General features: G+C 47.2%; 1 protein-coding gene across 4 annotated transcripts in view; it reads left to right on the top strand.

The window, feature by feature from the left end:
• LOC137427403 (galactose-3-O-sulfotransferase 2) overlaps positions 1 to 14,208 on the top strand; it is a 99,089-nt gene that overhangs the window by 63,964 nt on the left and 20,917 nt on the right. For 3 of the 4 annotated variants that reach the window (XM_068116873.2, XM_078778239.1, XM_068116875.2), the window contains exon 2: positions 914 to 1,042. In XM_068116873.2, coding sequence (XP_067972974.2) covers positions 954 to 1,042 — 89 coding nt within the window. In that variant the 5' untranslated portion in view covers positions 914 to 953. Of the gene's footprint in view, positions 1 to 643; positions 690 to 913; positions 1,043 to 14,208 lie in introns of all 4 variants that reach the window. The other variant, XM_068116871.2, reaches the window with a different exon arrangement.

Here is a 14,208-nt window from a genome sequence, read left to right as displayed (position 1 = left end):
CAAAACCGCAACAATATCATGGGTATGAATGGGGATGGTGGTGGTGAACAGCTGTCTTGAAACCATGGACGGAAGATGATTCATTTGAGGAATTGATGATGTTATCTTCCAAAAGCATGTTGGCCTTTTTTTTGTGTGACTGGCTAATTTGTGGTCGAGTTTGCAGTTGTTACGTCCATCACCAAAGGTGGCCGGGCTGTCTGTGTATCTGCCGTGAGCAGGATAACTCAAGTTATTGATGGATTTGGACAAAACTTGGTGGAGATGTTGGGCGTGTAATGAGGAAGAGTTGATTCGATTTTGGTGAAGATCCGGATGCTCTAATGTTTTGAGTGATTCTTCACATTTGAGAGATTGGATCCAAAAACGATATACAGTATGGCTTGTTATTTCAAAAAGTTGTGGACAGGTTATGACAAAACTTGGTGGAGATGTTAGGTGTGTGATGAGGAAGAGTTGATTCGATTTTGGTGAAGATCCGGATGCTATAATTTTTGAGTGATTCTTCACATTTGAGAGATTGGATCCAAAAACGATATATAGTATGGCTTGTTATTTCAAAAATGTTGTGGACAGGTTATGACAAAACTTGGTGGAGATGTTGGGTGTGTGACATGAACAAGCTGATTCTATTTTGCTTCAGGTCCGGATTCAGATCCGATCAATCGATGGGAGACAGCCTGGCAGAGGTATGCACTCTATCGAGTGTTGGTTCTAGTTTACTGTCGAACTATAATGATTGGAGCTTATCGGTTTGGGGGTGTCGATTGAGGGGGAGTGGGGCTGGGATTATTTTTGAAAATTATGACCTGCATTGGATTGAGCGAGGGAGCGAGGGAATGTAAAACATTATTAACATGGATTCATATCCAAGTTTAAAACCTGAAGTTTTTTTTTATTCCGTTCTTTACAGCTGTGTGTTCTTGACATCTACTGGCCAACCTCACGCTGCCATGCGGATTTGTCGTCATCACTGCCTGATCGTTGTGACCTTTGGTGCCACCATTCTAACCTTCTTAGCAATCTACCATGACCTCACAAGGTATGGATATTTGCTGGAAAAAAAGTATAGTCTGTGTTTTCCAAGGAGACTGGAGATGCTTGCGTGGAATGCACTGAAAAGGTTAAAGATGGCCTAAAGGGTACATTCCAACAGTACGTTTCTCAGGCAGTGGTTCCCAAACTTTTATGGTGGCGACCCTGAATACAATCTTGTCCTGGCCTGGCAAGTCGAAACGCTGCACATGCAATGATTAATGACCTGTCATTTTGATACGTTGTGTTTACTTTAATAATCTCAAAGCTCGTTTGAAGAGTGCCGTGAGAACGTACCATCTTGCAATGGATATTTAATTAATTATTTGTAATGTTCGTTTGAAACTCGTGACAACCTTTGTGATGATGCTTATATCAGGAAAATCCAATCTCGGAGAATATTGTTTTATTGAATTAATTACCAACACAATGATTTATCAAAGAGTTTTAAAAAAAATTTTTTGTGGATTGGATTTTTTTTTGTAGACAAGATCGAGGCTCGTGTAAGAGCTAACATTGATCACAAAAAACAAATGGACACATAAAACATATAATAAAGGGAGCAGGAGACAAGATGGGGAGAGAGAGGGAAGCACACAAATACAACAGTGGAGACAAGGACATCGGGAGATCTGTGGGAGGGAGAGGGATTGTGGGGATGAGGCATGGGAAGGGGGTGGATGGGTGGGAGAGGTATAAAAAACACATGGACACTGCTAGGACTTCCAGGAAAGAAGTCGGTATTTCAAAAAAGTGGATCTGGGGTGAATTAACGGGGGTAGAAAAGATCAAGGTTTTCGATGGGGGAAGATATAAGAGATGGTGGTGAACAGCTGTTTTAAAGACCTGGAGGGAGGAGTGGGATTGAAGAGAGCGAGGGAGTTTGTTCCAGAGGCGGGAGAAAAGAGGAATGAAAGAGTGAAGGTGAGCAGAGAGTCTTGATTTTGGTAGTTTCACCAGGAGAGGGTTGCTGGCAGATCTTGCGCGACCTGAAGGAATATTTGGGGGACAGAGCACAGACAGAGTTGGGGGAGCAAGGCCGGAGAGGAGTCGGTAGAGGACAGAAAGACCACCGACCTGCCTGCGGCGAGAGAGAGAAAGGTCCTCGGAGTTAGCTTCATCACGGGAGATTCCAATGATTCTGAAAGTTTTGGTTTTAATAGCGTGAGGCAGGAGCATTAGCCCAGAGGAAGAACCACCTTTAGAGGCCATTTTTCCCTGCAAAGCAGGGGTTGGCCTTTTTCAGGCACCATGGTCCCCTTTTTGAAGCAATGTTTTACGGCCGGATGCCCTTCCTGCCACCAACCCTGTGAGTCGACTCTTGCGACACAGGGAATTACCAGTGAACTGGTACTCAATTTGCCGACCTCGGAAGGATGACAGGCTTCAGCGATCGACTAGGATTCCATTAGCCCAGAGGGGAGAGCAGTATTTCATTGAGCTGCGGATGAAAGCCTTGTTGCAAGACCTGGTGATGTGATCCCAGCTGTTCACACATTTTATAGAAAATGTGTTAGGTTACAGCGCTGGCCTTGACAAAATTCACAATTTGGACAGAATCATTGAGAACTGCATGGAGGTCCTGTTGCAAACGTTGAGTGGCAAGGTTTTCCTGATGTAAGAAACAGTGATTTATTTTGATATCAGGGTTTTCAGCTTTAACACAAGTAACAATAAATAGCACCGCAAAGCGGGCGTAACCCCTCAGCCTGTGCATGGTGAAAGGAAGCCGTGGCGGCCATATTGAAAATCCCTGCGCGCCCATTTTCGAAAGGAACCTTCCTCTACTCAACACCAACACACACTGCAAAAATGGATTTAATCGGACAAGCCGTTCTGCTCGAAATTGATGGAAACCAATTTCAAGATGGCTGCCGTGGCGGCCATATTGAAAATCGCAGCGCACCCCTGAACCTTCCTCTACTCAACCCCAACACACACTGCAAAAATGGATTTAATCGGACAAGCTGTTCTGCTCAAAATTGACGGAAACCAATTTCAAGATGGCTGCCGTAGCGGCCATATTGAAAATCGCAGCGTGCCAATTTTCGAAAGGCACCTTCCTCAACTCAACCCCAACACATTCTTACGGATTCGTCCCTTCCGCTGTTGTGGTTTTCATGCACTTGAAACCCGTATGGTTCTATGTATTATTATTATTATTATTATTATTATTATTATTGGAGTTTGAAGGAAACGGCGATTATGGTTATTGTTGTTTAAAGGAAATGGTTATTGTGGTTAAAAGGTTAAAAGCGCTCATGGAAAAACGAGACAGGAAACAGGATCGAGCACCGGAAGACGACGATAGAGAGGAGGAAGGAGACGTGTGGAGATAGGAAAAAAGATGTGTCTTGAAGCTCCGTACCGAGCGTGGTCGAGCGTACATCACGAGTGAACTTTGAGTCCTTGAAAGGAATTTCGTGCGATATCTGTTATCGCTGTAGGATTGAGAAACCTGCTTAGTCAGGTATAGGCATGGAGGTTCCGGAGAATCCTCGCCTAGAGGCGTCGGCTCGAGTAAGAGCCGTCCGCCATTTTGCACCACGCGCTGCGTTCACCGAAAAAGGTTTTGTAACGCGTCAACTTTTCTCACCCTCTGGTCGTCTGTCGGGGATGTGTGTGCGCGAAAGCGGCGTTTGAAGAATACTTTGCAGTTCGTTGATTGAACTGCGAACGTGCACGTCTGGATCGCGCCCTTGGGATTTTCCCTTTCTGCCGCCAGTTTGATGTTGGTTCGGACCACGTGACGGTCCATGCCCTGCCTACACCTCCTTACTCACCTCATCGCCTCTGCCCCTCATCTCCGGGATCCCCTCTGAGTTATAGAGACATTGAGGAGTGTTTTGTCCAGTCACTGGGAGCGCAGTGAGTTTGAGTTAGGTTACTCGAGAAGATGGTACCATCTTAAGATATTGATTATGTGGTTGATTGCTATCATTGTTGTATGGTTCTTCCTGTGTGCTTTTTAATACATTATTTGGTTTGTGGATAATCATTGGTGTGGTTTCAATATTGATTTCGACACGGAATAATACATTTTTTTTTGCCGTGGCTCTTCTCGGGGTTCGGAGGTATACCAAGACCAGGACGTCGGGGAGGGACACGTAACAGAAATTGGGGGCTCGTCCAATTGACTCGTGGGCTCGAAATTGGGTCTTCGTCCGGGATATAAAAAAAATAAAAATATATTCCTTAAATTTAGTCCGGGAATGAATTCCCTAACACTCCCAGAATTCCCAAATTTGGAACTTTTTCCAACATTCCCAAATTTTCCCCAATTTTTTTTTTGGGGATTTCTTGTGTGAAGGTTAACAGGTGTTAACAATAGTCACCATGGAGTTTGACACAGAGAAGCTTGCAGCGACCCCTAGTGAGGCACAGTTCAGAGCGTTACTAAAATCGGACCTCTTGGTATTGGCCAGACATTTTAGCTTGGAGGTCCGAACGAATATGAGGAAAGCAGAGATGCAGAGATTGGTGATAGAATCTCTGGTGGTACAAGGAACATGGGAAGAGGGAGCCTTGGATTGGTTACCCGAGGAACAAGAAAATGTGGAGCTCTGGAAATTGGAGATGCAATTGCAGAGCCAGGAAAGGTTAAAAGCAGAGGAAAGGAAAGCAGAAAAGGAAAGAGCAGAACAGGAACGAGAACTCGAGGAAAGAAGAGCAGCACAGGAGGAAAGAAGAGAAGAGAAAAAAGCAGAGGAAAGGAGAGTTGAACGAGAACTCCAGGAAAGGTTAGAAGTGAAAAAAAGCAGAGGAGAGAAAAGCCGAAAGGGAGTTAAAGGACCGTGAAATGGCGCTTCAGCAGGAACTTAAACTCAAGGAGCTGGATTTAATGAAAGAACGGGGAGAGGTACCATCCATGCCGACTGGTTCGACACCTAGTCAGAACACCTGGGATGTTGGCAGACATGTGAGGCTGGTTCCACCCTTCAATGAAAAGGAGGTAGCCAGATTTTTTTCACACTTTGAGAAAGTGGCTCAACTCCAGTGGCTCCAGTGGCTCAACTATTAACTCCGAAAATGGCCTGAGGAGTCCTGGACCATGTTAGTGCAAAGTGTTCTGGTGGGTAAAGCTCAAGATATTTATTCGGCTTTACCAATTGACCAATGTGCAGATTATGAGATAGTGAAGAAAACCATTCTCAAAGCCTATGAATTGGTCCCTGAAGCTTACCGGCAAAAATTCCGGAATGCCAGGAAGAGGGAGAGTGAGACCCATGTGGAGTTTGCCAGAATGAAAGAAACCATGTTTGATAGGTGGTGTGATTCAAAAGGGGTTGGGAAAGACTTTGAACTATTGCGACAATTGATCCTGGTGGAGGAATTCCAACAGTGTGTCCACGAGGACATTAAAGTACATCTGGAGGAAAGGAAAGTACCAAAGTTGTATGAGGCAGCAACCATGGCAGATGACTATGCCTTAACACACAGGATGGGGTTCCACAAACCTAACTTCTCACCTAGACCTAGCCAGGGGAACTATGGTACATCAGGGGCAGAGAACGAAAATTGATGGGGGTGGCCTCGAGATGACTATGGGGACCACTCTGATACCACGACTTCTAGAAATCAGAAGACAACAGTTCCAAGACAGACTTATCTTACGGGGGGCTCGAGGCAGACCACAAGGTTCCCCTCCGGGCCTACTTGCACTTTTTGCCATAAACCGGGACACTTGATGTCCCACTGTTATGCTCTGGGAAAGGAAAATCAGGAGCGGAGTTCGACTAGTACAACTCCGAATGCAATGGCAAATGTGAGAAATCGCCCTCAAAAGGGTTACCAACCATTTATTTCAGAGGGGTTTGTGTCCTTGGATGGAGACTCGACTAACCAGAAACCGGTTAGGGTCTTGAGGGACACAGGAGCACATCAGTCTTTGATGCTTGAAGGCATTTTGCCGTTGTCAGAGAAGACGGCAACTGGTGTTCATGTTCGTTAACAGGGGATTGGTAGCTGTGTTAAATCTCCACTTCATGTCATCCATTTAGAGTCTGATTTGGTGTCAGGACCGGTCACCGTAGGTTTACAAGCCACTCTTCCTGTAGAGGGAGTATCTTTTGTTATCGGGAATGATTTGGCCGGTGGTCAAGTTTCTGGTAACCCGATGGTTGTTGAAAAGCCTAGTAGGAAACGCCCTGAAGAGAAGATGAAGTACCCTGAACCTAAGTGTCAGCACACGCAAGTCAGGGATGGAGGCAATATTGGCAAGCTCTTTGTAGGTGGACTGAACTTCAAAACAAAGGAAGATGTTCTGGACTCTGCCTTCAGCAAATATGGACCACTCTTGGAAGTGCTGCTGATAAAAGACAGGGAGACACAAAAGTCAAGAGGGTTTGGCTTTGTCACGTTTGGAAACTCAAAGGACGCCAGAGATGCACAAAAGGATCTGAATAGCAAGGAGCTAGAGGGTCGGACCATAACAGTAGGGAAGGCATTTCATAGGTGTCGAGGGGGCTACAGAGGAGGACAACGGAGTAGTAGTTTTGGTGGTAGCCCTAATCGATATTATTATGGAGGCTCCCAGAGTTACGGCAGCTCCCGAAGGAAGGATTTATCAGGGTAGGGGCCGAGAAGGAGACCGCTATTCCCAGGACTACAGTGACGAGCGGTCCAACCGTGATTAATACGAAAGTGAGAAAGAGTTGAAGCACTGAATGCTGCGGAGCAGCCGAGCCAAAATTCCTACACGGATTAACCGTGAACGCCACGTTCCTAAAGGCGTCCATGTAGTGAATACTTCCAGGCCACACCACCCAACCACCATGGAACCTGGCTTTCAGCTCGGCCTCCCGGGAAAAGTGCTATAGATATGCTGGCCTTTGGGTTTTGGTCACAGCCCCTTAACCTTCATTCAAAAGAAACTAAGGCCTTCCACCTTTTGCCCTGTTCAAGTGACTCGTGGTCGTCGCTCTAGGCTTCCTCTCCCCATTGGTATTTTTGTGAATATAAGATTGTTCTTCACAGTTCTGTTTAAATATGTTTCAACTATCCCCTTCAGTGTTTTATTCAGTGGTTTATTACAACACGCTGTTTTTCTTCTTATTTAAAAGGCTCCTTTCAATTTCCTCTTCAACCCATTCCATTTCAAAAAATATTCAATCTCTTATGATTCAAAATCACTCCATGCTCTAAATTCTCATTCATTCCATCCCTCCTCCATCGTTCTTAAACGAATCGCTAACTTGAAAATCACAACAAACCCAATTTGTTATATATGTTCATCTTTCATTAATCATCCACTTTCTAAACTCCCCCCTTGCCCCTCCCCTTCAAATCTCCCCCCCAACCACCCCTCCCAAATTCTCCCTCCTCCCACCTCCTTCTCAAAGCTGCCTCCTCCCCACTTCCTCTCCCTCCTATGTCATACCTCCACCTCCCCCAAGGCCAACCTTCTACTTTCCTCTGCCCCCCTCAAACAAACTCTCACTGTGCCTCATTCCATCACCATCAAACCTTTCGTCCTCCTCATCCTTCCCTTTCTTGTAACTCTTCTGTAATCTCTGACACACTATCAACTGCTCTTCCTACATCCCCCTCTCACCCTTCATCTGACCCTACCCCTCCCCTCCCCTGTCCTGCACCCGATGCTCCCCCTCTCTCCTCACTAACGGTATGGACCTCAAACATCCGGGGCCTTCGCTCAAACCTGATTGACCTCTCCATTCAGGTTGCTTCTGAAAATCCAGACTTGATCTGCTTAACAGAAACTTTCCTCCTTCAAGATGTCTCTGATTCCTTAATATCTCTTCCTGGTTACTCCCTCCTCCGGTACGATAGACCTGATCCTCGTCCTGGTGGTGGGGTGGCTATCTTTATCAAAAACTCTCTTCCTCACTCTCCCTGCACTGCCTTCTCTCCAGCCCACCCACAGGAGTACCTCTGGCTACGGCTTCCTCTCCGCTCCCACCTTTTGTTCATATGTGTTCTGTACCGTCCTCCAAACAGTGATGACTCCATTTACATTTCTCTGTCGGACAACATGGACCAACTTCTATCAACTCATCCAAACTCTCTCTTCCTCATATGTGGCGACTTCAACTGTCATCATGCCAGCTGGCTGGGTGTGGGTTCATCTCTCACCGGCCATGGCACCTCAGCAAAGGACTTCTGCGACTCATTGGGACTGACACAACCTGTCAATTTCCTGACCCGGATCTCGGTCAATGGAGTATCTTCTCTTCTGGACTTGGTTATGACTAACTTCCCTGCAAATGTCTGCTGCTCTTCTTCTGCTCCAATCGGTTCTTCTGATCATGTGCTTGTTAAAGTGGACATCTCACTGGCCATTCTCAGAGAGCCTCCTCAGCGCCGACGAGTCTGGCATTTCACTCAGGCCGACTGGCACGGTCTGCAAGCAGCCATCAATCAACTGGACTGGTCTCCCATCTCTAATGCCTCTGACATCAATTCTTCCTGGGAATTCTTCCAAAGCAAACTGCTCTCTCTCATGCACAGATTTATCCCATCTCGTCTTCAGTTGTCTTACCCTTCCTCCTGTCCATGGTACACTGAATCTTGTGGTGAGGCAGTTGCCCTGAAACAACTTGCCTTTGCATCTTGGAAGGCAAATCCAACTGAAGGCAATCTCAGTTCCTTCCACCAAGCTCAAAACAAGTGTGTTTCTACCCTCAGGAGTGCCAGGAAGCACTATCTCTCCACACTCAAGATTGAACTCTCAAATCTGTCTCCTTCCTCCAAATCCTGGTGGTGTCTGGTCAAATCCGTTTCTGGTGTTTGTTCCCCCTCCATCCCCTCCCTTACCTCAAATGGCTACACAGTTGACACCGCACGTGACAAAGCCGAATGCCTCAACTCTGTGTTTGCCTCAAAATCTTGTGTCCCAAACCCATCTCTCTCTGTTCCCACCTTTCCCAGTCGAACCCAACTACTCCTGGACTCTGTGTCCTTCTCTCCTGACAAGGTGGAGAAGTTTTTATCGAACGTCGACTCTGATTCTGCAACTGGACCAGATGGCATCAGCCCTCGGGTCCTAAAATCCTGCTCTGCCGCTCTATCTCACCCTCTCTCTGTTCTTTTCACCCTCTCTTTTGCTCAAGGTCATCTGCCAGCATCTTGGAAATCAGCAAACATTACCGCTTTACACAAAAAAGGTGCAAAAACAGATCCTTGCAACTACAGACCAATCAGCCTGCTCCCAATTATCAGCAAAGTCATGGAATCCATCATTGCTTCAGATATCAAATCCTTCCTCTTCTCCAATGGCTTGATCTCTGATCATCAATTTGGATTCAGACCAGGTCATTCTACTCTGGACATGTTGCTTCTGCTGTCTCAACAATGGATGGAGGTCCTCAATGCCAAACAGGAAATCAGAGCTGTCTCACTTGACATATCATGTGCCTTCGATACGGTCTGGCACCCAGCTCTGCTCACCAAACTCACCTCCTATGGTATTCAGGGAAATCTCCACTCATGGCTTGCGGATTTCCTCTCTGGTCGTAGGCAACATGTGGCCCTGAATGGATTTCTCTCATCTTCCCAACCTGTTCTGGCTGGAGTTCCCCAAGGTAGTGTTCTGGGCCCTGTGCTATTTCTGGTCTTCATCAATGACCTCTCCGACTCTCTGCAAAATCCTCCCTATCTCTTTGCTGATGACTCCACTATCTGCCGCTCCATTCCTCATCCCTCAGATCGGCAGTCTGCAGCCTCCTCACTCTCTGCAGACCTGGACAAAATCACAGACTGGTCAAACAAGTGGAACATGTCTTTCAATCCTGACAAATCTCACACTCTTACAATGTCTCTCCGAAAGGACCGACTGGACAACCCTCCCATCTACTTTCTCAACAATCCTCTCCAAGAAGTTCTGTCGCTCAAGCTTTTGGGTCTCACTATCTGCCATGATCTTTCTTGGGAAAACCACATTTCCAAGCTGGCCTCCAAAGCCAGTCGCCGACTGGGCATCCTCCGTCGTGCGAAGTCCTTGCTTGGTACACCTGAGCTCCTCACCACATACAAGGCTTTCATCTGCAGCTCAATGGAATACTGTTCCCCCCTCTGGGCTGGTGCTCCTGCCTCACACCTTGTTCGGCTTCACGCTGTTGAGGCCAAAGCTTTCAGAATCATTGGAATCTCCTGCGATGTAGTCAACTCCGAGGGCCTTTCACTCACTCACCGCAGGCAGGTTGGTGGTCTTTCTGTCTTCTACCGACTCCTCTCCGGCCTTGCTCCCCCAGCGATCTCTGTGCTCTGTCCCCCCAATATTCCTTCAGGTCGCACAAGATCTGCCTGCAACCCTCTTATGGTTAAACTGCCAAAGTCTAGGCTCTCTGCTCACCTTCACTCTTTCATTCCCCTTTTCTCCCGCCTCTGGAACAAACTCCCCCACTCCCTTCAATCCCACTCCTCCCTCCAGGTCTTTAAAACAGCTGTTCACCACCATCTCTTATCTTCCCCCATCGAAAACCTTGATCTTTTCTACCCCCGGTAATTCACCCCAGAGTCCTTGCAGTGTTCATATGTTTTATTCCTCTCCCACCTCCCCCCAAGTCCTCCCGATGTCCCTGCTCTCAAATGTTGTGTTTGTGTCCTTCCAGCTCTCCCCATATTGTCTGCCGCTCCCCTTGTTTTTTGTGTTTTGTGTGTCGGTTTGTCTTTTTGTGTGATTAATGTTAGCTCTTTCACGAGCCTCGATCTTGTATACAAAAAAAAAATCAGAGGGTGTTGAGATGGAGTTTGGCTTTGCAGGAGTCCAACTGGGAAATTGAACCTGTAAAGGGCAGGGACAATGTCGTTGTTGATGCTTTGTCCAGAGTGAATTAACATTGGATATCCCTGTAGGTTGTTGGGAATTTTGTTGCTTTATGTTTGGGGAAATATTGGTTGTTGTTGCTCACGGGAATTGATGATTTGGGGGTGAGTTGCTTTTGTTTGTTTAAAGGGTGTTGCCTACAAAGAAAGTTTTCACTAGGTTCGAACTTTCTTTCTAGAGGGGGGGAAGTGTTACGGATTCGTCCCTTCCGCTGTTATGGTTTTCATCCACTTGAAACCCTTATGGTTCTCTGTATTATTATTATTATTGGGGTTTGAAGGAAACGGTGATTATGGTTATTGTTGTTTAAAGGAAATGGTTATTGTGGTTAAAAGGTTAAAAGCGCTCACGGAAAAACGAGACAGGAAACAGGATCGAGCACCGGAAGACGACGATAGAGAGGAGGAAGAAGACGTGTGGAGATAGGAAAAAAGATGTGTCTTGAAGCTCCGTACCGAGCTTGGTTGAGCGTACATCGCGAGTGAACTTTGAGTCCTTGAAAGGAATTTCGTGCGATATCTGTTATCGCTGTAGGATTGAGAAACCTGCTTAGTCAGGTATAGGCATTGAGGTTCCGGAGAATCCTCGCCTAGAGGCGTCGGCTCGAGTAAGAGCCGTCCGCCATTTTGCACCGCGCGCTGCGTTCACCGAAAAAGGTTTTGTAACGCGTCAACTTTTCTCACCCTCCGGTCGTCTGCCGGGGATGTGTGTGCGCGAAAGCGGTGTTTCAAGAATACGTTGCAGTTCGCTGATTGAACTGCGAACGTGCACGTCTAGATCGCGCCCTTGGGATTTTCCCTTTTCGCTGCCAGTTTGATGTTGGTTAGGACCACGTGCCGTTCCATGCCCTGCCTACACCTCCTTACTTGCCTCATCGCCTCTGCGCCTCATCGCCTCTTCTCCGGGATCCCCTCTGAGTTATAGAGACATTGAGGGGTGTTTTGTCCAGTCACTGGGAGCACAGTGAGTTTGAGTTAGGTTACTCGAGAAGACGTGATCTGCTTAACAGAAACTTTCCTCCTTCATGATGTCTCTGATTCCTTGGTATCTCTCCCAGGTTACTCCCTCCTCCGGTATGATAGACCTGAGCCTCGTCCTGGAGGGGGAGTTGCTATCTTTATAAAAAAACTCTCTTCCTCACTCGCCCTGCACTGCCCTCTCTCCACCTCACCCCTAGGAATACCTTTGGCTACGGCTTCCCCTTCGCTCCCACCTTTTGTTCATATGTGTGTTGTACCGTCCACCAAACAGTGATGACTCCATCTACATCTCGCTGTCTGATAATATGGACCAACTTCTATCTACCCATCCCAACTCTCTCTTCCTCATATGTGGTGATTTCAATTGTCACCATGCCAGTTGGCTGGGTGTGGGTTCCTCACTCACCAGCCATGGCTCTTCAGCAAAGGATTTCTGTGACTCACTGGGACTGACACAATCTGTCAATTTCCCGACCCGGATCTCAGTCAACGGAGCATCTTCTCTTCTGGACTTGGTTATGACAAACTTCCCTGAAAATGTCTGCTGCTCTTCTTCTGCTCCAATCGGCTCATCTGATCATGTGCTTGTTAAAGTGGACATCTCTCTGACCATTCTCAGAGAGCCTCCTCAGCGTCGCCGAGTCTGGCATTTCACTCAGGCCAACTGGCACGGTCTTCAAGCAGCCATCAATCATCTGGACTGGTCTCCCATCTCTACCGCCTCTGACATCAACTCATCCTGGGAATTCTTCCAAAGTAAATTGCTCTCTCTCATGCACAGATTTATCCCATCTCGTCTTCAGTTGTCATACCCTTCCTCCCGTCCATGGTACACGGAATCTTGTGGTGAGGCTATTGCCCAGAAACAACTTGCTTTCGTCTCCTGGAAAGCAAATCCAACGGAAGGAAATCTCATTTCCTTTCACAAAGCCCGAAACAAGTGTGTGTCCACCCTCAGGAGAGCCAGGAAACAATATCTCGCCATTCTCAGGACAGAACTCTCTTATCTGTCTCCCTCTTCCAAATCCTGGTGGCGTCTGGTCAAATCTGTTTCTGGTGTTTGTTCCCCCTCCATCCCCTCCCTCACCTCAAACGGCCACACGGCTGATTCCGCACGTGAAAAAGCTGAATGCCTCAACTCTGTGTTTGCCTCTAAATCTTGTGTCCCAAACCCATCCCTCTCTGTACCCACCGTACCCACCGTACCCAGTCGTACCCAGCTGCTCCTGGACTCTGTGTCCTTTCCTCCTGACAAGGTGGAAAGGTTTCTGTCAACCATCGACTCTGATTCTGCAACTGGACCTGACGGCATCAGCCCACGGGTCCTAAAATCCTGTTCTTCCGCTCTTTCACTCCCTCTCTGTTCTCTTCACCCTCTCTTTTGCTCAAGGTCATCTGCCAACATCACCGCTTTGCACAAAAAAGGTGCAAAACAGATCCCAGCAACTACAGACCAATCAGCCTTCTCCCAATTATCAGCAAAGTCATGGAATCCATCATTGCTTCAGATATGAAATCTTTCCTCTTCTCCAATGGCTTGATCTCTGATCATCAATTTGGATTCAGACCAGGTCATTCTACTCTGGACATGCTGCTTCTGCTTTCTCAACAATGGATGGAGGTCCTCAATGCCAAACAGGAAATTAGAGCTGTCTCCCTTGACATATCACGTGCCTTCGATACGGTCTGGCACCCCGCTCTGCTCACCAAACTCTCCTCTTTTGGTATCCATGGAAATCTCCACGCATGGCTGGCGGACTTCCTCTCTAGTCGTAGTCAACGTGTGGCCCTGAATGGGTTTCTCTAATCTCCTCTACCTGTTCAGGCTGGAGTTCCCCAAGGCAGTGTTCTGGGCCCTGTGCTTTTTCTGGTCTTCATCATGGTCTGTCTGACTCTCTTGAAAATCCTCTCTATCTCTTTGCTGATGACTCTACTCTCTGTCGCTCCATTCTTCATCCCTCAGATCGGCAGTCTGCAGCCTCCTCACTCTCTGCAGACCTGGACAAAATCACAGACTGGGCATACAAGTGGAACATGTCTTTCAATCCTGACAAATCTCACACTCTTACGATGTCTCTCCGAAAAGACCGACTAGACAACCCTCCCATCCACTTTCTGAATAATCCTCTCCAAGAAGTTCTGTCACTCAAGCTTTTGGGTCTCACTATCTGCCATGATCTTTCCTGGGAAAACCACATTTCAAATCTGGCCTCCAAAGCCAGTCGCTGACTGGGCATCCTCCATTGTGTGAAGTCCTTCCTTGGCACACCTGAGCTCCTCACCACATACAAGGCTTTCATCCACAGCTCAATGGAATACTGCTCTCCCCTCTGGGCTGGTGCACCTGCCTCACACCTAGCTCGTCTTCACGCTGTTGAAACCAAAGCATTCAGAATCATTGGAATCTCC

This window comes from Myxine glutinosa, chromosome 5 (assembly GCF_964187855.1).
Source record: "Myxine glutinosa chromosome 5, kmMyxGlut1.1, whole genome shotgun sequence".
Classification (NCBI taxonomy): domain Eukaryota; kingdom Metazoa; phylum Chordata; class Myxini; order Myxiniformes; family Myxinidae; genus Myxine; species Myxine glutinosa.
Note: the sequence above shows the minus strand (reverse complement) of the source record. Positions and strands in the feature narration are given on the sequence as shown.